We start from the raw sequence: 24,071 nt of genomic DNA on the forward strand, positions 1-24,071 counted from the left end.
TAAAATGATCTTAGAAAAAGGGCGTATTGTAATGGCCTTAATTTTTAAGAAATATGAAAATCAGACTAACCCAAATTAATAATTTAATTTTGTGATTACTAACAAATTGAAGCACTTACCTTAGTTGGAAGAAGTACTTTTGCTGGAGGGATAAGTCAGAGGATCGATTCCCAATCTAATGAGGGATTTCCCACAGTGATTGAGGACCGTTTTAACCAACAATTACAAATTTTCAAATATTTTGGATCCAGGCAATCCCTTGGTTATTCCAAATTTGACAATGAGAAAAACCATCAAAATACACTAAAACTAAGTTAGTAGAAATAAACCTTAAGATTTTTCCTCAAGCGGTCTCGATCAATCAAGGGTACCAATCGAGAATGACCAAATCTGTCTAACAATTAAATTGAATAAATTCGATTTGTTTCGATCAACCGACGGGCAAGTTCGATTGATCGAAGGTGGCTAAATTTGTCTAAACACTTGAGATGTTAAATCCTAAATTTAATTTAAAAGAGTAATGATGAGTCATCTTGGTTTGATCAAAGGTGGATCCCACTTGATATAATAACTTAATTGAATTTATAAACTATTAAATCATCTTAATAGGTGAGTAAATCCCAACGGGTCTCATACATATACAATTAAGATAGATGATGTGATTGTTGTGACTGTTATGATTGATATGATTGTTATAGCTGATGGAGTTATTGTATTCATGATCCTTGTTATATGATATTTGTTCTGAAAGATTTCTGATACATATTGAATATGTGAATATGCTAAACATTGATATCATGAATCCATTGTTTCCTCTCAGAGAGAGATGTATCTGTTGATTACATATATAGATACATAGACATTGAGCTTGCACTACATGCATTCGTAGCATTCCTATGCTGATTCGTAGAGGCACTCTCTACATGACTGCATGCCCACATCATGGATCAAGGTATCCCTTATCGGTATCGGTTGGCGTAACGGTGCCCTCCGAAACCAATACGGATATGGGGGCGTTACGGCCCGTGATGGCAAAAAAAAATTTTGCCAAAAAAAATTGGATTAAATCCAGAATATTTTAAGCATTCCAAATATGCATTCATTTATAAATTAGAACATGTTTATGATGGCGTAACGGTCCACTCTTTGGTGAGAAGTTGTATTGGACTGTCTGATGAATTTATAAACCAAATAGCTTGAATTTGACTACAAAATTTATATATTTAATTTTCTAACTATCTACTATCAATGATAGATATATTAGAATGAATGTAATATGAAAATATTTTTCATTGGGTGTTTGCAATTATTTTTGAGAAATTTCTCGAACATACCTATAAACGTGACTGTGAGTCCTGTCTATGACTTGTCATCCTCAAGTCAAGAATATTAAAAAAAAATAAAAATTAGTAGTGTTTGATATACTCCCCTGCAACTTGATTAAGAATTACTTGATTGGTTGTCAAAGGAGCTATTTTAAATATAAGTTTGGCAGTGTCAAGTGTGTGCTTGGCTTCTTGCAATAATACTACTGTGAGTTGTCTACTACAAATGCTTACCTTAATACAAATATATACTCACAATTACAAGTCACCACCAAAATGAAAATTTGTTTTTTTTTATGGTTGCTTGACCTTCGCATCATCATCATCGTCATCATCAGTTTGAGGTTGTCCAATAGGTGTAGGTGTTGTTCTGCATATCCATAATATCCAGTGCTAGAAGGAAATACTAGATCAATGAAACCAGAGGATGACTGATCCTGACTAGGCAACGACTCTGACCCCGTGTAAGGATATCCACTAGTGCCTGTCAAATAGCCATACCGGTGCCCATACTCAGGCTGCTGAGAATCTTAAGATTGAGAGTGTGTCTGTTGTGATGCGTAACTTGGATTTGGATTTGGATATCTATAATCATATGGATATTGATCAGGAGGACTACTCCAACAAGCTCAGTATAACCACCATAATCATAATCCAATTGACCATAAGAATATCCATCATAATAACCAGGACCATGAGCCTGCTAATATTCCGGATCTCCCTGACCCGGTTCACCACTAGATGTACCCTCCTCCAGCTGGCTGTATCGTGACTCAGTATACTCATAAGTCTGACCTCGAGTATTACCTTATTGATGTTCATCGGCATTGCGATCTGTAGACGGCCGTATAGGGTGCTGAGCAACACCAAAAGTGCGGGCACCAGGGGCAGGGGGTCATCGTCACCATCATCCGACACGGTCATACTATCACTGCTTGTACTCTTTTATTGATCTTGACTCGTACATGGCATAAACGTTGCCCCTCTTACTGGGTCCAACACATCTGCACGACTATCTTGTTGCACTCTGCGTATTTCTGGGTCACCAATTTCTAATTCTTCATTATCCTCTTCAATTTACTTTTTCCTTATTTTCAACTAAGGTAGAAGTAGGTCATCCTCATCATAAATATTGTTCAAGTTTATTAGACAGTAGTCTTTGTCATCGGTAGCTGTAATGCTCCTATGATGTCGTCACATTCTTAGTTTTATATTTTAGTACATAAAGATAAGTCTATCTAATGTTCTAGTCTGCAATCTATTCTTATTCTTTAAATGAATAAGTGCAAAACAATTCCAATTCCTTTCGTAGCTAGAGGAAGATGTTGTCTGGCTCAAAATTTTTACTGCAATTTTTTGAAGAGCCTTCATACTCTCTTAGAAATTAATCAACCATTCAGCCGGTTGCAACCTAGATATTGCATGCTATGCAAGAGCATCTTCAAAGCTACCAAGGCGATTTTCAAATGTATCTATTCATTCAACGCCTTTATTTGCAGATCTAAGTTAGGCTATAATCTCTTTATCATATTTTTTAGCCTGACACGAACTTCATCATCCGCAACAAATGATTGGGCATATCTATACCTAGGATTTAGGTAGTAACCTGCTGCATGAAGATCGTGATGGACTTGTCTTATCCATCTCCTGTCGATCATTCTCCAATAAGACTCTTATCTTCTACAATCACATTGAATTGTCAACTTTGCCTTATCCATGACATCGTATAGGAAACCCATGGTAGGTGCATCGTCGATTTCAACAAGACAGTACCCTCATTAGTGGCTCCATCACCTTTAGGATTGACTTGACCCTCTTCCAATATTTGTTGTCCCGTATGTGTTCACAACTTCAACCAATGTCCCTGATGTCTTCTTCCCATGTTTTGTGTTGAGCTATTATCGAGAAGCGAACATCTCACTCAACTCTCCCCTATGCTAGAATAAACTCTCTAATGCTATAAAGTTTGTTGCGAATTTAGTCGTCGCAGGCCTCAATAACTCTCGTCCTTTCGTGAACTTTCTTATTATTGCGACTACTTGATTATGGTTATAAATAAACGTCGTCATTTCTTTTGCCCTTCGACCATTTCCTTAACATTCTTCTTCTTTCCAATATCTTCTAATATAAGATCAATACAATGGGTAACACATGGTGAGCAAAAAAGATGTTTTCTCTTATTCATCAACATATGTCCTGCAAGTTTATATGATGCTTTATTATCTGTCACAATTTACACTACATTCTCCTCTCCAATCTCTTCCACAACTTTATCCATTAGTCTAGTAATATAATTAGAATCTTTTATTACTTCTAAGGCATCAATTGACTTGTGGTATATAGTTCCTAAGTAGCAATACACCATGAAGCTGATCATTCTGCGTCTGGTTGGGCCACTCCAACCATCACACATGATCGTGCATCTTCTGGCTTGCCATATAGGTTTAAAGATAGTCATGTATGCTTTCACATCCATATACTCTGTATCTATCCATTTCCCCCTAATCTCCTTAGCTGTGGGAGCTTTTATTCCTTTACCTACTTCTGCTGCTGCATCAATTACCACCTGCCAATATGAATAATTGGCCGCGTTAGGAGGTATGTTGGCATGTATAAATAACTTTGCTGCTGCTCTACCTAATTTCTTAATGGAACTTCTACTCCACATTTGTTTTATCTTCTTTTGTTTAGTTGATTCTTTCCTAAACAGGATTGGATCAATAGAGGGTCTCCTAAGCTTATTTACTTCTTCATCCAAACGTATAGGGGCATCACGTGAAGATGTCTATCGTCGGCTCCCAAACACACGTCGTAATCCACCAAACCTACCCTCCCCCCTGCAGAAGTAGTTGCACTCATACTCCTACTCCTACTACCCCTTGTATCACGCACTGACCCATGCGTGCCAAACATGCGGCGATGTTCTTTCTCTTCACGAGCTAGATGCAAGCTCTCTCTCCTAGCTATAGTTAATTCCCGATCTGAATCTTCGTCAGAATTAATAATATCTTTATCACAAACGTCCATATATTCAAGACCAAACACCTCTTGTCGATCTGCATCCAAAATATCATCTTTCTTCGTTTGTACAACAACACGTTTATCCTTCGACTCATCCAGACTAGCTTGCATTAAAAGCATTATCTCTTTCGATACTCTAGTACATGCCATAACTTGAACCTTTCGATGTGCCAAATGTTGTTTGAGACGGGTAATTTCACCGGTCACTATTTTATCACAATACTTGCACTTCATTTGGTGCCTAGTACCACCAACCCTCTTACAATGTTGTCATCCAATATCCTCACTTACTTGTTGATGGCCAGACCCAGACATTTCTTTAGGTTTAAGTAAATACTATATCAATAAAGATGATTTTATAACTTATGTCAATAAATATGATTTTATATTCTAACTAAAGTACCAAACCCTAAGAAGCTCCAAAACCTGTTCAATATAAGCAAATAAAAACATAAAGTCACTAATTTAAAAATAGAAAAAAATATAAAATGGTACCATAAATCTTTAAAATATACATTAACATGTTCTACTATGATTAACACATCATATTCTATGATTAAAACAGCAAACCATTCATTAAAAAATGATTTTTCAAATTTTTTTAAAAAAGGGACAAAATTAGTGCGTAAATAGAAAAAAATATAAAAATATATAAAATGACACCACAAATCTATAAAATACACATTAACATGCTCTACTATGATTAACACATCATATTCAATGATTAAAATAGCAAACCATTCATTAAAAAATGATTTTTCGAATTTAAAAAAAAAGGGGTTAGTGCGTAAATAGAAAAAAATAAAAAAATATAAATTGACACCAAAAATCTGTAAAATACACATTAAAATGTTCTAATATAATTAACACATCATATTCTATGATTAAAACAGCAAACCATTTATTGAAAAATAATTTTTCGAATTTAAAAAAAAAAGGGCCAAAATTAGTGTGTAAATAGAAAAAATATAAAATATATAAAATGACAACACAAATCTGTAAAATACACATTAACATGTTTTACTATAATTAACACATCATATTCTATGATTAAAATAGCAAACCATTTATTAAAAATGATTTTTCAAATTTTTTTTAAAAAGGCCAAAATTAGTTTGTAAATAGAAAAAAATATAAAAAAAAATATAAAATGACACCAAAAATCTGTAAAATATACATTATCATATTCTACTATAATTAACATATTATATTCTATGATTAAAATAGCAAACAATTTATTAAAAAATAATTTTTTGAATTTAAAAAAAAGGGCCAAAATTAGTGCGTAAATAGAAAAAAATATAAAAATATATAAAATGACATCAAAAATCTATAAAATGTATATTAACATGTTCTACTATCATTAACACATCATATTCTATGATTAAAACAGCAAACCATTCATTAAAAAATGATTTTTCAAATTTTTAGAAAAAGGTCCAAATTTAGTGCGTAAATAGAAAAAAATATTTTAAAAAAATATAAAATGACACCACAAATCTATAAAATACACATTACATTTTCTACTATAGTTAACACATCATATTCTATGATTAAAACAGCAAACCCTTCATTAAAAAATGATTTTTCAATTTTTTTTTAAAAAAAAGGCCAAAATTAGTGGGTAAATAGAAAAAAATATAAAAAAATATAAAAAATGATATCAGAAATCTGTAAAATGTACATTAACATGTTCTACTATGATTAACACATCATATTCTATGATTAAAACAACAAAACATATAATAAAAAGTATAAATACCTATTTTTGACGAAATTCTGAAAAATGGCCCATGAAGCTTCGATTCAAGAAAATCCGTAATATAATGTGTTTTTATCTTAAATACCAAGCCAAGATTGGTCGAAAATAGTAGTAAAAGGATTGAATGAGAGTTTAGAAGCAAATGGTTTTTAAAAAAAATGCAAAAAGAGTACTTAAAAAAGTAAAAAAAATCATAACTATTATTCGACCGTTACGGGCTAGCCATTACGGGTCAGTAACGGCCGTTACGCATATAAGGGCTATTATGGTACCAAAATCAGGATATCACCCGTTACGCCTTCGTATCGCATAATGGGCCCTACCGTTACCATTACGTATCGGCCGTTACAGCCGATACGTAATCGATATGGGACACCTTGTCGTGGATGAGTTCCTAAGGGATCTCCTTGGATGGTTTTCCTGGTAGATTCATTGCCAGATGCCCATGTTAGTGGAAGCCTACTCACAAAATAGATGTATACATTGCACAAGCATATCTACGGTGAATATCTGATGAGTACAAATTGCACATGCCTACCTACAGTGGATGTCCGAAGGGTATATTTTTGGGTTGATGGATATCCAACCCAAGTAAGTGAATAATTATCTCGCTTGACATACATTTCATGACATCTTACAATCCATACTCATGCTTTCATACATACTATTTCATTTTATTGTGCTATCTTATATTGTGATACGCATGAATTATGATGGGTTTATTTACTAGTCTGGCCAAATAACATTGTGAATTAACAACCATACAGATACAAACGAGATAGGTAAACTATATTAAGTGCTGGAGAATGAGGCTAAGTTAGCGGATGAAAGTCAGGACCAATGGTTGTATCTAGTGGAAGATGAACTTTTCGCACTGGATGGATGATCTATTTATGCAGCCACTTTATAGAAGATTTAGTTTTCATTCATTGTAGTATTGATGCTTAGATTAAGTCCAGATTATTTATAATTATGCTTTTATTGAATGACATTTGATATGTTAGTTGAATAAAGTTCCAAATGGTTGGACATAGTTAAATTTTGGTTTCAATAATATTGTGATGATTGTGAAAATGGAAAGAAGTGAGTTCATATAATTTTTATGGATGTTTGAATGTTAAATGACGATGAGAACTTAAAATACATTACATTATGCCTCTTATCAATTGTATAATAAGTGGAATTATGTATACTTGGTGTATGAGTCTTGGACCGTAACTCGTATGACGGTGCACACTCTTTATCAGATTTTCAGCGTGAAACATGAACTGTGTTTATAAACAGATCCATCACGGTGCGCCCCCAAAGAGATATGCCCATTTGAGGCTAGAGAAGGGCGGGCTAGGACGCAATCTGCATCCACTTTACGAGGATGACTGAGCAAGAGCGAGTATAATCCTTAATTTAGCTATTTAATATATCACGTGTGATTCTATGTGCTTGCTTGTGAAGCAAGAGAATATTAACTAAACTCTCCGAAGAAAGGTTTCAAGGTCACATGTGACTCGTTGAGTCAACTCAGACAGTCAGAGGTGGGCTCAAGTCACTTCAACTTGGCTGAGTCGCCAACTCAACACATGAAAACATTGAGGTGAAGGGAGTTAAACTTGAACGTACCGTCGGAAGTACTTTCACATAAGACCAGAACAGCCAAAATCAGATGTGAGGTGCTAACGATGTAGTCAGGTGATCTCCGCATATGTACCACCACATGAGTATCCAGGTCGTTTACCCAGTCCATTGCAACTAGTTTGAGTCAGACTCAGTACTAACCGATCGGTTCGATACCACGACTTGCCCCTCAGTCACCCCAACTTAGGGAGTTGAGCCGATGCATCCCCAACTCGGCCACTCAGGCAAGTCGCAAGATCCACTGGAGACTGAAGAAGTCGATCGGAGTCTGAAAACCATGCACTGGTAACAAAGCTCAAAAACCACTCCGTTCATACAAATTTGAGGAGGAAATTCACCTTTGTATGGACGGCAAAGTCTCCAATCTTCCCAAATAGCCCCATGGAAGGACCTCAAATGAACGAAAGATCTGGATCACTACGTAGCGAGACGAACGGTTTTTTGTCGAGAGAGATGCGAGTATTACCGATAGCATTCCTTTGATGATCTGATCAGTGTAGTACTCAGGCTCTGTTTCTTGCAATGACAGCAGAACATCTATGAACGTCTTCTTCTTCTTCTCCACTTCAACTTCTACTTCCATTGAGAGAGAGGAATCAACCTTCTTCTTCCTCCTTCGATGCTCGTCGATCAGAGCCTGCAAGAATTCATCCCTCCGCCTCACCAATCTCACCATCCTCTTCTCCACCCCTCCAAAATCCAACCAACCCAAAACCGGCACGAAATCCCCGAAACTCAGTGTTCCGATCAACATCGACCCCTCACTAATAATCTCCCGAAACCGCCTCGCTTCTTCCAAATCCACCACATTCTCTCCATAATATCGTCTCCCAGCGATCATCCCCATCATCACATTGAAAGTCAGTTCCGAGAACCTTGACCTCAATTCCACCACTGTTTTCCCCGATTCCGAATCTCGGAACAGGTCTTTCATCAGGGATTGGACCTCCTGGATTCGGACGGCGGAGAACATCTGGATGCGGTTGGATGAGAGTATCTCGACGGTGGCGATGCGGCGGATGTTGCGCCAGTGGGAACCGTACGAGGCCCACGAGAGGGAAGAGTACTGGGAGCCGAAGTGCTTGCCGGCGAGGAGGCGGGGACGGTTGGCGAAGATGATGTCGTTCTTGGAGAAGCAGTCCTGGGCCGAAGACAAGGAGGAGATGATGACGACAGGGCGGGAGCCGAAACGGAGTGATAGGATGGGGCCGTAGCGGTTGGAGAGAGTGGTGAGATAGTGGTGGAGAGGTTTTTTGAGGAGATGGAGATGGCCGAGGATGGGGAGGGAAGGTGGTGATGGTGGAAGGTTCTTGCGCTTTTGGAATAGGCGCTTGGAAATTGGGAAGAGGAAGAAGAAGAAAATGAGAGCTGAAATTGATAAAAAGATAACCATTTTTTTGTGTGGGCGCAGAGGCGAGACAGTAGGATAGCCTTTGTAGCAGCTTTGGAGGCCCGCGAGTCACCTGCGCACCCCGGTCATAGGTGGAAGCGAAGCGGATGGCATGTACCACCCGCCACAGGGTTTCCCTGTGTCGTGACTTGGCGCAAGCTCTGCGGGGCCACGGTGATGGTAGTGTCTTACCACGCCATTCATCTGTTTTCTCAGTTCATTTGAGGGCATGAGCTAAAATGATGTAATTTCAAAGCTCGAATGGACCGCACGACAAAAGACATGGAAATGGCCGCCAATCGTTGAAAACCTTTTTAGGGCCCACTGCGATGGTTTATCCGTCATCCAACTTATTCATGACGTCATTCATGCCCGGATGAAAAGAAAAAACTGGAAGAACATAAAACAAAACGAGTCGGGATCCTCTGTTATCAGGTCAACAGATAATTTCTGTTACCCTAATGGTTTGGCGTCCGAAGCTGTTTTTTATTTTATTTATTTTTTTAGTGAGTGGTGACGTGGACCAATGAGAATTAGGGTATCAGGATTTCTCTGTTGACCTGATAACAGAGGATCCGGACTCAAAACAATAATATAAGCTTATTCCAAAACTTCTGTGATCCAGAGAAGTTTTGAACACTAGACACCATTTTATGTGGTGTGTTGGACTTAAGCTTTTAATTTGCATCATTCGTGTGTCATGCCTTGAAATAAGTGGAAAAAATGGGTGAATGGCATGAATAAAGTAAATATATCATTGTAAAGTACAAATATCATGGTGGCCAGACTGAGCTTGGGCCATGTCGTACCATTGGATATCCAGCCGCTAATGCGATGGGTAATCAACTTCCCTGGCGGATGTGCCCCGTAGATATCTGCCACATTCATGATTTCAAGGTTTTCTATTCTAATTTAAAAGCTCCTTTTACATCTCTATTCCAATTCAATGTGAGCTATTTCAGTTGTTTTTTTTTTTTTTTTTTAAAATTTTTTTTTAAAATTTTTATAAAAATTTTAAGGCCATCATTTTAAATAAGTTCATTTGGTAAATTCCCATTTTCAAGCAAAAAATAAGTTTCTATTTAAAATAAACATGTTTAGTAAAACTTTCAAGTAAAAGCTTTTTTTAATATCGTTAATATCATTTTTAAAGATTACATTAATTTTATTATAAGAGTAATTCAAATGGTTATTATAGTGGATCTCACCATAAATGGACCATGGCTCAAATGACAAAAGAATGAATGACTACCATCTCCATATTTTAAGACATTTGGACAATCTATTATCTCATACATTAGATGTGAATCAACCATCATATTGTCACGCTCCGAAATCTGGTACTTGGGGGTATCTCCGACCCTGATTTTGTACCCAAAGGCTTAACTTATGTTTTGTATGTTTACATTTCATAATCCACACATATATTAACAAAATGATTCTCATTCATAAAATATAACCATCCAAAAATTTAATAATCAAACTTTATTTAGAGAAAAATAAAATATTCATGTTCCGACTATTCAATATTATTACCAAACACATGTCATCTTCATACTATCATACTATACTTAATATTCATTACAACTTATTTTAAAAATACTAAAAAAATAAAAAAATAAATAAAAACAAATCTCTTTAAGTGCTTCCACGAGATCTTGATTCTGAAATTTTAAAATCCCAACAGGTTAAGCTGCGAAGCTTAGTAAGGAATCTCAACACATGTTTCAAAAATAATCTCATATAATTTGAATAAAATATACTAAAAAATACACCACCTATTTAGGTAAAGAAAACAGATGAAGATATTAATAAACAAGATTTTTTCAATATAAATTCTAAAAATAAATAAATGAAATCAACATATGCTATAATCCCTAATAATAAGTGCAATTTATTCTTTTTAACACCAGGGCCAGTTTACACCAGTTGGCCAATACCTGCGCCAATACAACATGTAGCCTGGCAATGGGAACCTCTTGCGTGACATGCTCATCCATCCAAAAGGAACTTGGTGAGGAACCTATTTATACGTTAACTAATCAGACTACCACCCTACCGAACTTGACAGTGGGAATCTTTTTCAATCCTGACATGCTCACCCACACATAGGGTATGGAAGATGTTCCAAGAGGTACCAATTAAGAATCTGGGACTTCCAACCCAAGGGTTAAAGTTGCCTCTACCTGTTTACGCTTTAGGAATTTTCCACCCAGATGACTTGATTGCCCCACCTATTTTCTAGCATTTCATAACCATTTCAATGATGTATGATTTTAATATTGAATGAATCAAAAAAATCTTTAACGATTGCGATTCTTCGATCAATCCATAATACGTGATGTACACAATTTATCAAATAAAAAACAAAATTTTCAATCAATGTAAATTGTCCACACATGATTAAAGTTCTACATAAAAATAAAAAAATAAAATAAACATGCAATATAATCTATTACATTTAAGAATCTAAAAAAATTTATATACACTCAAGTTTTTTGCAATAAATTTAACAAATAAAAAAAAAAAAAATCTAAATCCAAAGATGAATTTTAAGGCAGGATTAATAATAAGCTAATATTAAAGTCAATTTGAGGCATGTTAATTAAAATAAAGACAACTGAAGCAAAAAAAAAAAATTTAATTAATTAATTAATGACATATTTAAAAGTATGCATGGTAAGCAATTAAACCAAATAAAAAATATAAACAAAAAAATAACAACTAAGATGGAACATGCATCACATGTGCAAAAGTATTTATCTCTTAACTAATGGCACGTGCATCAGTGTGCAAGAGTATTCCTCTCTTAACTAATGGCACATGCATCACGTGTACAAGAGTATTCTGTTCTTAACAATTAAAAAAAAAAAAAAATTCTACAGTTTTTTTTTCCCAATTAAAAAACAAGTGTGGAACATAACTCAATCTGCACGCAAGCACGTCATGTACGTTGCACCTATGCCATGTCTGCCACATGTGTCTGCATGTGATGCATGTGATGTATTTTCCATGCATTTGAGAGGGTGCTGATGCGTGATATATGCAAGGGTGCATGAACGGATGGCGTAGTTGGATGGACAGATAAACATATGGTAGGATGGGATATTTTGTGATCGGTGGTTCTACGGCCAAATGTACATGTGGATTGGAGGCGAGATGGACAAGTATGATGTGAGGATGGGTTAGATGAAAGAGTGATGAATGGTTGCTTCTAAAAGAGGTGATATGCACACCTTTGGTATAGACTCCACATTGGGCATGTGGTCAGATAGATAGGTAGAATTGTGGGTGGCCACATGACCAATAAGATGGACGGTTAGTTTAGGTGGATGACAAGTGTTCTGATGATTTTTCAGCATATGAATGGTTAGATGGGTGTTTCTTTAGATGGAAGGTCAGATGCATGGTTGAATTTATTAATTAACAGATGGTTAGATTTCAATATGTTTAAATCAATGGTTGAGATTGGATAGGTTGATCATGTAAATCATTAGTCATATCGGGTTAGTTTGAAACTTCAATAAATGGTTAAAATTAGACAATCAGAATTTACTCGGGTTATTACATTCTACCCTCCTTAAAAGAAATTTCGTCCTTAAAATTTAACATACCTATAATGTGAACAAGTGAGGGTATTTCTCTTTGATCTCAACCTCTTGTTCCTAAGAAGCATCTTCCTCGCTGTGGTGACTCCACTAAACCTTTACTAACGGTATAACTCTGGATCGAAGCACTTGGTCTTTCCTGTCAAAAATGTAGACTAATTGTTCAATGTATGAAGCGTCTTCCTGGATCTCTAATGGTTGTCAGTTTATAACATGAGAAATGTCCCGCTTATTCTTTAACATCGACACATGGAAAACATCATGAATATCAGACAACTGAGGTGGTAAAGCAAGCCTATATACGACAACATCAACCCTCTCTAAAACCTCGAAAGGACCTATATACCTCGAAGCCAACTTTCCCTTTTTACTAAACCTTCTGACACCCTTCATTGGAGAAATCTTTAAAAATACGTGATCTCCAACTACAAACTCGAGATCTCTCCTGCAATTGTCGGCATAAATCTTCTGACGACTTTGGGCTGCGCAAAAGCAGTTTCTAATGATAAAAATCTTCTCTATTCTCTCTTGCACAATCTCTGGCCTAAGTAAGCTACCTTCTCCAACTTCTACCTAATAATTTAGAGATCTACAAGGCCTCCTGGATAAAGCCTCAAATGGTGTCATGCCGATACTCACCTGATAGCTATTATTATAAGAGAACTCAATCAATAGTAAATAGTCATCCCAACTCCCTTTGAAATTAAGCACGCAAGCTCAGACCATGTCCTCAAGGACCCAATTCACTCGTTCAGTCTGCCCATCAGTTTAAGGGTGCACTACCAAAAAACAAAGCAAAGTCAATGGATGTGTGGTTGTTTCGGCTATGTCTTATAGTCATCGGCTATGCCAACGGCTAAAATCCATAATCGAAATACCATAATCCGTAGCCAAAAGATAGATTTTAAGGGAGAATGTTCAATCACTATTGTTTTCCTGTGGTGTTGTTCACCTGTGATTTATTTCGAGCTGATTTTTTGGTATCTACCTTAAAAAATTATTTACAAATGGATGTACGATGTGGATTAAACACAAACATCCTGGTGGGGCCATAGAGCCCTACCAAATCCAAAGCTCAAGCTACCGTTTTCATTTGTACGGTGAAAATGTGTTAGTTTTGCATTTTATGTTAAATAGTGGTGACTCATTCATAGAAAATGTGGGTTTGATATATGGCTATCCAGACCATCAGAATAATGGGTCTTGTTATAGATAGAGGTGTACACGAGTCGAGCCGAGCTAAGTATTGCCTAGCTCGTGCTCGGCTCGGACTACTCAAGTCCCAGCTTGTGCTCGGCTTGGCTCGGCCTTCGAGCTTGGAACAGCAGCTCGTGCTCGACTTGGCTCGGCCTTCGAGCTTGGAACAACAGCTCGTGCTCGGCTCATCTAAGTTCATGCAGATTTCGAGCTGAGCTCGAGCAAAGTTTTCAAGCCTCACTTCTAGAAAAAGGAGCAAAGGCTACGGATAAAAACCGTAGCTAAAGGATAATAGTTACCAAAAATACACCACTTGCAAAGGGGCTATCTACTGGTCCCATAATTGTTGCTTGCTAGTGGAATATGTCATCAGCAACAACCTATAATCATATAAAATATCCATTTCAGAAAAGCTGAAAACCAACCATAAAAGACCTTAGAGCTAAATAGGGAGCCAAAACCAACCACAAATTAGAAACAATTAAAAAATGGACTGTGGAAGTAATTTCCTTAAAAAAAAATTTGTACCATACTTGAAGATCATTCACTAATCACTATACAAGTGTGTGAGCTTCAAGCTGCAAATTGCAACACTCCCACAATATAAACCAATATAACAAGTGAAAGCAAAACCAAAAGGTAAGAAACTCAGGAATAGACACTAAGGGCCTGTTTGGCCAGACCGATCCCACGATATAAGGAGGGATGGGATCACGATATCCTGGGATATGCATGACGAGCTAAACCGACCCGGTGAACTTGTCCCAGGATATAAGCAATCCCATGGATCTTAAAACAATCCACTGACATCACCATCATTACCTTAAAATTGATCCCATCCCTTGGTTGGATGGATCAGAAAGTAAAATCCCGGGATATGCCGGGGGTGCCAAACAGACCCAGTGAACTTGTCCCGGGATATAGCAATCCCATGGATCTTAAACCAATCCACTAACACCACCATCATTAGCTTAAAATCCATCCCATCCCTCCTAAGCCCATAGGATTCGCCAGGCCAAACAGGCCCTAAGGTTAAACAGGGCTATGACCTACGTCAAATTCTTATATAGAGAGTGAGAGTGTCGCTATGTTGGCTACCAGGATAATCAAAGTGTAGCCACCTTGCATGCCATTCTTAGGTTGAACAGGGCTATGACCTTCATCAAATTCTTACCTAGAACTCATTGCAGGAAAGTCAACATTCAAGGGCAGTGCATATTAATAGTATTCAATAGTACTGAAATTAAGCAAAAAAAAAAAAAAACCCCCACAATGCACAAAGGAAGCAAAAATGGGTACCTCGGGCAGTGCATATCATATGCAATTTCAGCGACATGGGAAGTGACAACAAAAGATTTTGATTCATGTGCTTGATGGGAGTAGTGGCAGGCTAACTATGGGCAGGTTAGGTAATCTCCTTTGAAAAATCAGGAATCCATCTTCTAATAAAATAAAAGACTTCTACAACCCTGATTGACTGAAAGCTCTCAAATGTGTCCTAAGAAAACTTTACAAATAGTATCTCTTGATTCTTAACCCAGGTCTAGACCGTTCATCTCATTGCTTAAAACTTGAAAACCTAACTCAGTCAAAGTAACTGCTACAACTTTTTTTTTAATTTTTTAATTTTTAAGGTTTGTGACTGAAATGTGATTTTCTCTAAGTCTAGATATAACCTGACTGAGTCAACTCCTCTAAGTCATGTCAAGCTTTTGAACTACGATTCATCGAGTGGGTTCTGACTTCCAACAAACAGATTCCTATACAACGCATCATTGTAAAAATGAAAAATCCATATCCACAGCATGCAAATGCTAGTAACTAATGATGCAGCAACCTCAATTTAAGTGGAACAGATTATAAAGATTATCAGGAAAGGGAGCGACCAAATTCCATTGTAAAACATCAACTCAAATGATGAAAAAAGCCCATCCTTGCACCTGATTGGAGCTAGGTACATAGTCTATGTATAAATCAAGTATCAATTAAATCAAGTATCAATACCATTACAAACAGAACGAAGAGTGGCTTGAAGACTGTCAGCAAAACAGAAGTAACAATGAATGCAGAAAAAAAAAAGCACCTTTGCCTTCACCACCATATCAGGGTTGACATCTGCATGGGTGAAAACAGGCCCTTTGAATGCACTAGCCTGCATTTGAAAAAAGATGTGCCTCAAGAATTTTGTTTCCAATTGGACCCTGGTACAAAATGCTTGTAAAAGTGGATTGTGTGTCAGGTAAACTACAACTAGTTGGTCACCAGTTCCGTTTTCAAGGTCCAGCTAAATAAAAGCAATCAATCATCGTGAAAAAATAGAAAGAAAACCTAAATGGAATGATTGCATTGGATTATGCAATTGGAATTAAAAAACCAAAAATCCAAAACAAACCCAAATCAATTTCCTAGTGATTTTGGTAGATTCTTCTTGGATAATCTTTTGTAGTGGCAATAATCCATTTGCAACCTGAAAATCAAAAGACGAGTATGGACTCAAATCTATAGTATGAATTGATTCATCCTACAATGAATATCATCATACAGAAGTTGTGCCCCAAAACTGAAGAACTAAAAATATAGAAAAGGATGAGGATGAGATGTCATAATTTTTTATTTTTTATTTTTTTTAAAAAAAACAGAGACAATACTTCAAGAGCACATACTCATCTACTTAATTATAAACTCTGAAAAACTAAGCAAAATATGCATCATCTAAAAACCAAATAAACATCCAACAATTCATGGGAGTGAATGCTTCCCCATACTTTTGTTCAAATATTAATCTTCCCATCTCTTTCTTTAGATCCATAGGTGCCTCAACTTGTTGGACAGTCATGGCCTGAACAAAATCAGCAATGCATAGCCTCCAAAACAGATAGTATTCAATTATTAACTTTCTTTCAGAAAGTTTTAAATCTCAAGTTTGTAACACTCGAGTAAATGCGAAATATCACATGGACAATTCAAACATGAGAATTATCTTCAAATTACCCCACATTGTGAGCCTAACCATTGAATGAGTGGGCCTTTCTAAAACTTACTGTCCAACTATTTTTGAACTCTCAGAAACATCCAATCAGTAAGATATTACAATCCAGTAACTTAAAATAGCAAACCTGGCATTATTGATGATGAGATGAAGCCTCAAATCACAGAAGTGCCCCTGTTTACAACCAGATACAACTTCAAAAATTCACTACATTGGAAATACATTCAAAGCTGTATTCTATTTTCTTATAAGAACTGCAGCATATGCAACCAAAGCCCATAGAAATCGATCCCTATTCATTCATCCGATCACAAGATAAGAATGTCTCGGACAACCTAATTATTAAATACCAACTCAAGATCAACCATCATAATTCAAATTTCATGAGCATAAGAATTCAAATTTTTTTACTTAGGATGAAGAAACATGAAGAAACATTTCATGACATCAACTCTATGAAGAATCATAGTCCACCAAAATTCAGTTATGAAATAACAAACCACAGATAAATAAAGAGGTGTTAATGCAATGCTAGGGCTGACATTCTAGAGAATATACTAGGTTTCCATTTTGTACAAGTGGGACCCATGGCTTGAGTGATCCAAACAATTGATATGGTGGGTCCATCCATTGATGGCTCTTGCACTAAAAATCTCCTGGACTGCAAGATTATACATATATAATATACAACATTTTCTTGCTTGAATACAAATTGTTGCAGCATATTCTTACTTAAAATGGTTAGGTTTTCCCACCTGGGAGATTTCCTTGCAATGTTCATCCGCAATGGGGCACATTATATCATCGGCTTAGACCACTCAAACATGGACCCCACAGGTAAGAACGTAAATTGACAAATTATATCACATCTTTTGATGAAAAGATTATTCTTCACCATCTCTACGTGAAGAACATATTTGGATTCTGCATCAAAAACCATGTCCTGCAGAACCCAAAAATTTAACCATTCAAAGATACTAGATGTGAGTAAAGAGGATGGCATGGGTGGAATTTTATTTTCACCAAAGGAGACTGTATTATACCTGAATGACGGCTTTGGCAGTGAGTGAAAGATGGGCAGTGGAGAAGAGGGCAAAGCCCATTGGCTGTTCACCCTTGAAGTTTAGCAGAGAGGCCTCATTGCCCAACAACCATCTCACCTAGTTCTAGAGTTCTCCCTCTTTGAGATTGGTCGGAAGACCAGATATGAAGATCATACAGACCTGCAGAGAAGGCATTGAAATAACATTTCTAACGAAGAGAAAAAACAAGAAGAAAGCATTATCCTCTACCAAAAGCACCTAAATTCTGTTATTCATGCCACAAACAAGAGCAATAAGCACAATTGGTTCACACAAAAACATGTGGTATAAGAATCATGTATCTTAGAACAAAAAAGAAAGAAAGAAATAAATTATTAGAGAGTATCAATCACAAAGTTTCATGGTTTGAGATACTAAAACCCCAAGTTCTTGTATTGGTGGGTAGATTATCAGAAAGATGGATGCATTTTCATTTGTAATATGCATACATTTGAAACTTTAACTTTGTTACTGCTGGAGAAGTAATGCTGCCAATGTCCAATGTGGCTCAAAATGTTGAACAGCTTTGTTTAACTTTAATCTGAGGTCAATATGAGCACATTCAATATAAATTTTGAAAGCCCTTCACAGAATATCCTTTCCTAATGTTTTCAATCTGAAAAGTGCACATTGTTGATCCAGCCATTATGAAAAACTGAATGGCAATATGATAAATAACATCGGTTGTGGAATGCTCCAGAAGAACATCACTAGAATGCTAAGGAAATTCAGGAGTCGTTGCACATGGTTCAGTGGGTACATGTATGAAGGATCCGGGCCATTGATCAAGTGGGGGCCCTTTGACCCAAAAAGCAAGATGGTCTGCTCATCAGGTGGCCAGATGTCTATGTGGAATATATTCAATCATCTTTTCATAACTTTCTCATCCATGTGCGGCCACCTGAAGAGTGGAATAGCTTGATTTCTGGGCCATGGAAATGTTTGCATTGACCCCTACCTGATGAATCACCCAGATATCTCACATAAATGCCATGAATCACCTCTTCAATCTCTCCTCATATGAATTACCTAGCACTTTAAACATTGAAATATAGTACAAGAAGAAGTGGGAACAGAAATTTTCAGTTTTTGCCAACTACCATGAACCAGAGGGGAAATCTTCAACAGTATACAAAAAAAAAAAGGAAGAACAAAGTGACAGCAGATGGTATAGTTGAGTGAGAAGAGCAACTGTTGTAGCAAAGAGGTGATGGGAAATCAAATTGTCAAATAACATTAAATTCTAGTTAAGTAGTGCATTCTAATTCAATTTAGCATGGTATACCATGTCATGGAATTGCAAAAATTATCCTAAATAACCAATACAAAGTAAGTTTGTGCACCCATTTTTCAACCATGGGGCATGAATTGTTACCAGCACCACATCTAATCAAGAATAATAGCCACATTTAAAGCACAATTTGACTTCGTGATGATATGACAAGAGAGTCCCTCATGACATCTAAAAAGTTCAGTCAAATACTTACCTTGAGCCTCATGACAGCATCTACGGCTAATTTAGTAAAATGCTCCTTGTCTTGGGAAAGTATTTTTGAACTCAAAGTGGTCATAGCTATCTTCATCAAGTCTGATTTAAACTTCTCTGCATTACAGCAATGGCAGTGTGCGTTAGAGACATACCAGAAGTAACACGAAAAAAAATGTAACATCATTAAAATATTAATTGCACCTTCCTTGCTTTTTATTTTTTTCCCTTATCAGCACATCATCAACACTTCTATTAAAGAAAGAAAAAAGTTTGAAAGAAAGAAATAAACAATGAAGATGCGTATGTATCATACCTCTAAAATCCTAAATCTCAATAGCATCTTGGGTGAGTCTTGAATGGATGTTCGTGGGAGAGTTAGGGAGGATAAAAGCTCTATAATCATCGTCGATGTCTTTTCTCCTCAAGGAATACAACATCTCTTCCATAGACAAAGTAGAATCAACTAGTGGTGGATAACCTAGGTAGTTTAAGAAACCCTAATGTGGGTGAGATCTATGATATTATCCATGAGACCAGGTGTTGTTCTACTTCTTCCCAGTTATGGACTTTGGTTATCAGAGGGTGTGTGGTCTCAGAGCCAGTCTTGTACCAAGGGTATGAGTTGTCGTAGTTGAAGAGTAGAACTTTGATGCCGACTTCTGCCCATTCAACTGCATATCTAGGGTTGTCGTCGATTAAGACTTTTGCTCCCAATGACCTACAAAAGACAGGACTTACAGTAAAATGATATGTCATCTGTGGGAGATTTAAACAAATCACTGCATTGGTTTCATTCATGGAAGTGACATGTTGGACATGGTGCTGTGCCTACATGCCTGCACACATGCAAGATCCAAGCCTTGGACTAGGTGTTACCTTCTATGTACATAACCTACCACAAAAGTTAGGCCAGTGTAATGAACATATTAAAAAATTCTTTTAGTTATCCTATTTTCTACGGCATGGCTTAGCTGGTGTCTTGACCAGGCTGATTTTTGGGGTCAGGGATGCACCTGGTATGGCTGGATGTTTACCACACGTGCCAATATAAACCGGCTGGCCAAATGTGTGGGATTAGCAAACCTTGTGAAAGGCATATAGCATCACATTCTTTTATGCAAGTATAAAATATAGAAAGGAATAAATTTGAATACATAATACTCTAAAACCGAGTGTTTCAAAGCATAGCGGTTAGTAATAAATTTGTTCAATGCTGAAAGGAATCTTCCAAGAACTGCAGAGAAAATAAATGGGAGAGAACTTACATAAAAAAACAGAGACGGTAACAAAAATTCGCTAATGTTGAAGAAAAAATCACCACATTCATTAGGCACCATTGATCCCTCATGGCGTGTGTTTCTTCAGGTAGGATCTTCACGGTTGCTGCAATGAAGAGAGATAGAAGAGACGGCAGAGATGCATTGGAGAGAGAGGGAGGAGAATGAGAGAGATGGAGTAGAGATCGGGAGGGAGGGAGAGGATTGGGAAATGGAGAGATTAGCGAACGGAGAGAGAGAGAGAGAGAGAGAGAGAGAGAGAGAGAGAGAGAGAGAGAGAGAGAGAGAGAGAGAGAAATAACCCCTTTTTGGGCAGAGCTCTGTTTTGAGCGCGTGCCCAAATTTGGGCGTCATCTCACAAAATGGACCGTGGACGGTCCTGATAGGGGCTCCGTGGGGCCCACCATGATTTATTTGGTTTATCCATTATGACCATTAATTTTATTAAATTATTTTAGTTCATGATCCCAAACTTAAGGTAGATTGAAGGCCCAAGTGGACCACACCATAAGAAGCAAATGTGATTTAATCTCCATGTTTCCTACCATGTGGTCCACTTGAGCCTTTGATCTAACTGATTTTTGATTTCATACTCTAAAGTAATATTTCCAAATAGATGGACAGCTTAGATAGAACATATATATTTTTTAAGCCCCATAGAGCCCCTAACAACACCATTAATTATTAATGGTGTCAACTTTTTAGCTATGGGTTAACATCATAGCAACTGTAGCTAAGGTTTATATCCGTAGTAAAAAACTAATATGGTCCGTATCCTGTGATTATCGGCATAAATCTTTTGATGACTTTGGGCTGCACCTAAGCGGTTTCTAATGATAAAATCTTATCTGTTGTCTCTTGCACAATCTCTAGCCCAAGCAAGCTACCTTCTCCAACTTCTGCCTAACAATTTGGAGATCTACAAGGCCTCCTGGACAGAGCCTCATATGGTGCCATGCCGATACTCACCTGATAGCTATTATTATAAGAGAACTCAATCAATAGTAAATATTCATCTCAACTCCCTTTGAAATTAAGCACGCAAGCTCGGAGCATGTCCTCAAGGACCCAATTCACTCGTTCAGTCTGCTCATCAGTTTAAGGGTGCACTACCATAAAACAAAGCAAAGTTGATGGATGTTTGGCTATTTCGGCTATGGCTTATAGTCATCGTCTATGCCGACGACTAAAATCCATAGCCAAAACACCATAATCCATAGCCAAAAGATAGATTTTTAAGGGTGGATGTTCAATCGCTACTGTTTTCCTGTGGTGTTGTTCACCCGTGATTTATTTTGAGCTGATTTTTTGGTATCAACCTTAAAAAATTGTTTATAAATGGATGTACAGTGTGGATTAAACACGAACATCCTGGTGGGGTCCATAGAGCCCTACCAGATCTAAGGCTCAAGCTACCGTTTTCATTTGTACGGTGAAAACGTGTTAGTTTTGTATTTTATGTTAAATAGTGGTGACTCGTTCATAGAAAATGTGGGTTTGATATATGGCTATCCAGACCATCCAAATAATGGGTCTTGTTGTAGAGAAAGGTGTACATGGGTCGAGTCGAGTCGATTATTGCCTAGCTCGTGCTCGGCTCGGACTGCTCGAGTCCCAGCTCGTGCTCGACTCGGCTTGGCCTTCAAGCTTGGAACAGCAGCTCATGCTCGGCTCATCAGAGTTCAAGCAGATTTCGAGCTGAGTTCGAGTAGAGTTTTTGAGCTTGTTTTGGAGATCAAAAGGCAGATTTGGGGAGAAAGGAAGAGGAAGAGGGAAAAAGAACAACCTCCTTCAGAAATCGCTTTCCATTCCCAATCGAGGAGATGAAGCGACCGCTCGATGAAAATCCATTGGCTGTGGAGGATCTAAAGAAGAAGAAGAGAAAGGATAAAGAAGAAATGGCAGAGGAGATGGGTTTGTGCATCTGGACCCCAGTGGTGGGTTCCATTGTTCTCATCCTGGGTGGGTTTGTCGCCTCCACTCCATCTACCTTAGGCACCTTCTAAAACCCCAGCAGTCATCATCATCATCAACATCTCTGTCCTTTCCTGTAATTTTACCAAAGATGCCTGTCCATTGAAGGATTAGGGTTTTTTTTTTTTTAAATGGGCGCGGGGATGGGCGATGGGGTCAAGGTTTTTTGTTTTGGAAATTAGAAGGGTATATTTACCCTGGTCCCTGTACTGAGTTGAGTACGAGTCAAGCCCAGTTGAGTCGATTTCGAGTACTATTCGAGTCGAGCTAAGTTGAGTAGGGTCAAGCTCGTGCTCCACTCGAATGCATTTTTGAGCTAAAAAAACAGCTCGGATCGACTCAAACTCAGCTTCGATCCGAGTCGAGTCGAGTCGAGCGAGTCAACCGAGCTGGATCAGTTCATGTACACCCTTAGTTGTAGATGATTGATATTTATAATTATCTTATGTAATAGTATCTTAACCATCCACTAAATGGATCCTTAATTGTACAGCTATGAATATAGTTTATTTTATAAAATATGGAAAACTCACATTTTATGGATTTGAACTCTTATCCCATTTCAGAAGAGGAATTTTCATTTTCCCTCTTTCAACCGTCCTTTTCTTCCTGTCCCTTCCCTCTTTCGAGTGCCATCTTCATCACCAGTCGATCACCCTTCTGCCTTGCGGTGGCATGATGATTCAGATTGTTCATCTAGAAGCTCGTATACAAATTTCATGCTAAGCTTAGTCATGAAATGTAATCAGATTTTTCTTTATTAAATCATGGGAGATGATAACGGATCCCCTATTGTCATCACCATCCACAGTCATCTCTGTCAATTCTAGCATCTCATCCGTCCAAACCAGTACTTTCACCATCGATCTCATCTCTGCCACAAGACCTAAAATCCACATCTGTTAAAACAACAAACCCCAACCCCATCTTTACAAAACCAGCTAGTAAGAACTCAACGGCTGCTTACAAAACCACCCATCAACAAATCTGCCTAGTAACCCATCCCCCCCCTAAGATACTTAGTTTGGCCTTTTCAAGTGGTATTAAAGCCTAATAGCTCTTTTTATTTGGATTCATTTCCTAAGTTAACCAATCTAAGCTTATAATATGTCAAATTTTAATAGCCTCTCATTCACTAGACCTCCACCTTTTGATGGATCCAATTATGCCTATTGAAAAACCAGAATGAGGATCTTTTTAAGGTCCATAGATGAGAGTGTGTGGCAAGCCATAGTGACTAAATGGACCCCTCCTACCACTGAAGTTCTAGGCACTGGTGAAACTAAAACTATGAAAGTTACACCTTATTTTTCTTAGACCACACT

The 24,071-nt window shown here is 37.3% G+C and overlaps 2 protein-coding genes across 9 annotated transcripts in view; both read right to left on the reverse strand.

Moving 5' to 3' along the window:
• The window catches only part of LOC131229008 (cytochrome P450 81Q32-like), a 31,532-nt gene extending 22,303 nt beyond the window's left edge, over positions 1–9,229 (reverse strand). Inside the window, exon 1 of the mRNA XM_058224861.1 lies at positions 8,207–9,229. Within this exon, the coding sequence (XP_058080844.1) occupies positions 8,207–9,133 (927 nt within the window). The 5' untranslated portion in view covers positions 9,134–9,229. The remainder of the gene's footprint in view (positions 1–8,206) is intronic.
• Positions 1–18,299, reverse strand: part of LOC131229009 (uncharacterized) — a 45,136-nt gene extending 26,837 nt beyond the window's left edge. The window contains exons 1-4 of one of the 8 annotated variants that reach the window (XR_009163129.1): positions 17,968–18,299; positions 17,680–17,867; positions 16,019–16,087; positions 15,041–15,109 (exon numbers count right to left, since the gene is read on the reverse strand). Coding sequence is in view for 1 of the 8 variants with exons in the window: in XM_058224862.1 (XP_058080845.1) it covers positions 16,019–16,087; positions 17,968–18,027 (129 nt within the window). In the remaining 7 variants the exon portion in view is untranslated. Of the gene's footprint in view, positions 1–15,040; positions 15,110–15,230; positions 15,378–15,557; positions 15,899–16,018; positions 16,088–16,327; positions 16,402–16,700; positions 17,174–17,679; positions 17,868–17,967 lie in introns of those variants that run through there. The other 7 variants (XR_009163131.1, XR_009163127.1, XR_009163125.1 and 4 more) reach the window with 7 other exon arrangements.
• Between the last annotated feature and the right edge of the window lie 5,772 nt (positions 18,300–24,071).

The sequence above is a fragment of the Magnolia sinica genome, chromosome 16, assembly GCF_029962835.1.
Source record: "Magnolia sinica isolate HGM2019 chromosome 16, MsV1, whole genome shotgun sequence".
NCBI lineage: Eukaryota > Viridiplantae > Streptophyta > Magnoliopsida > Magnoliales > Magnoliaceae > Magnolia > Magnolia sinica.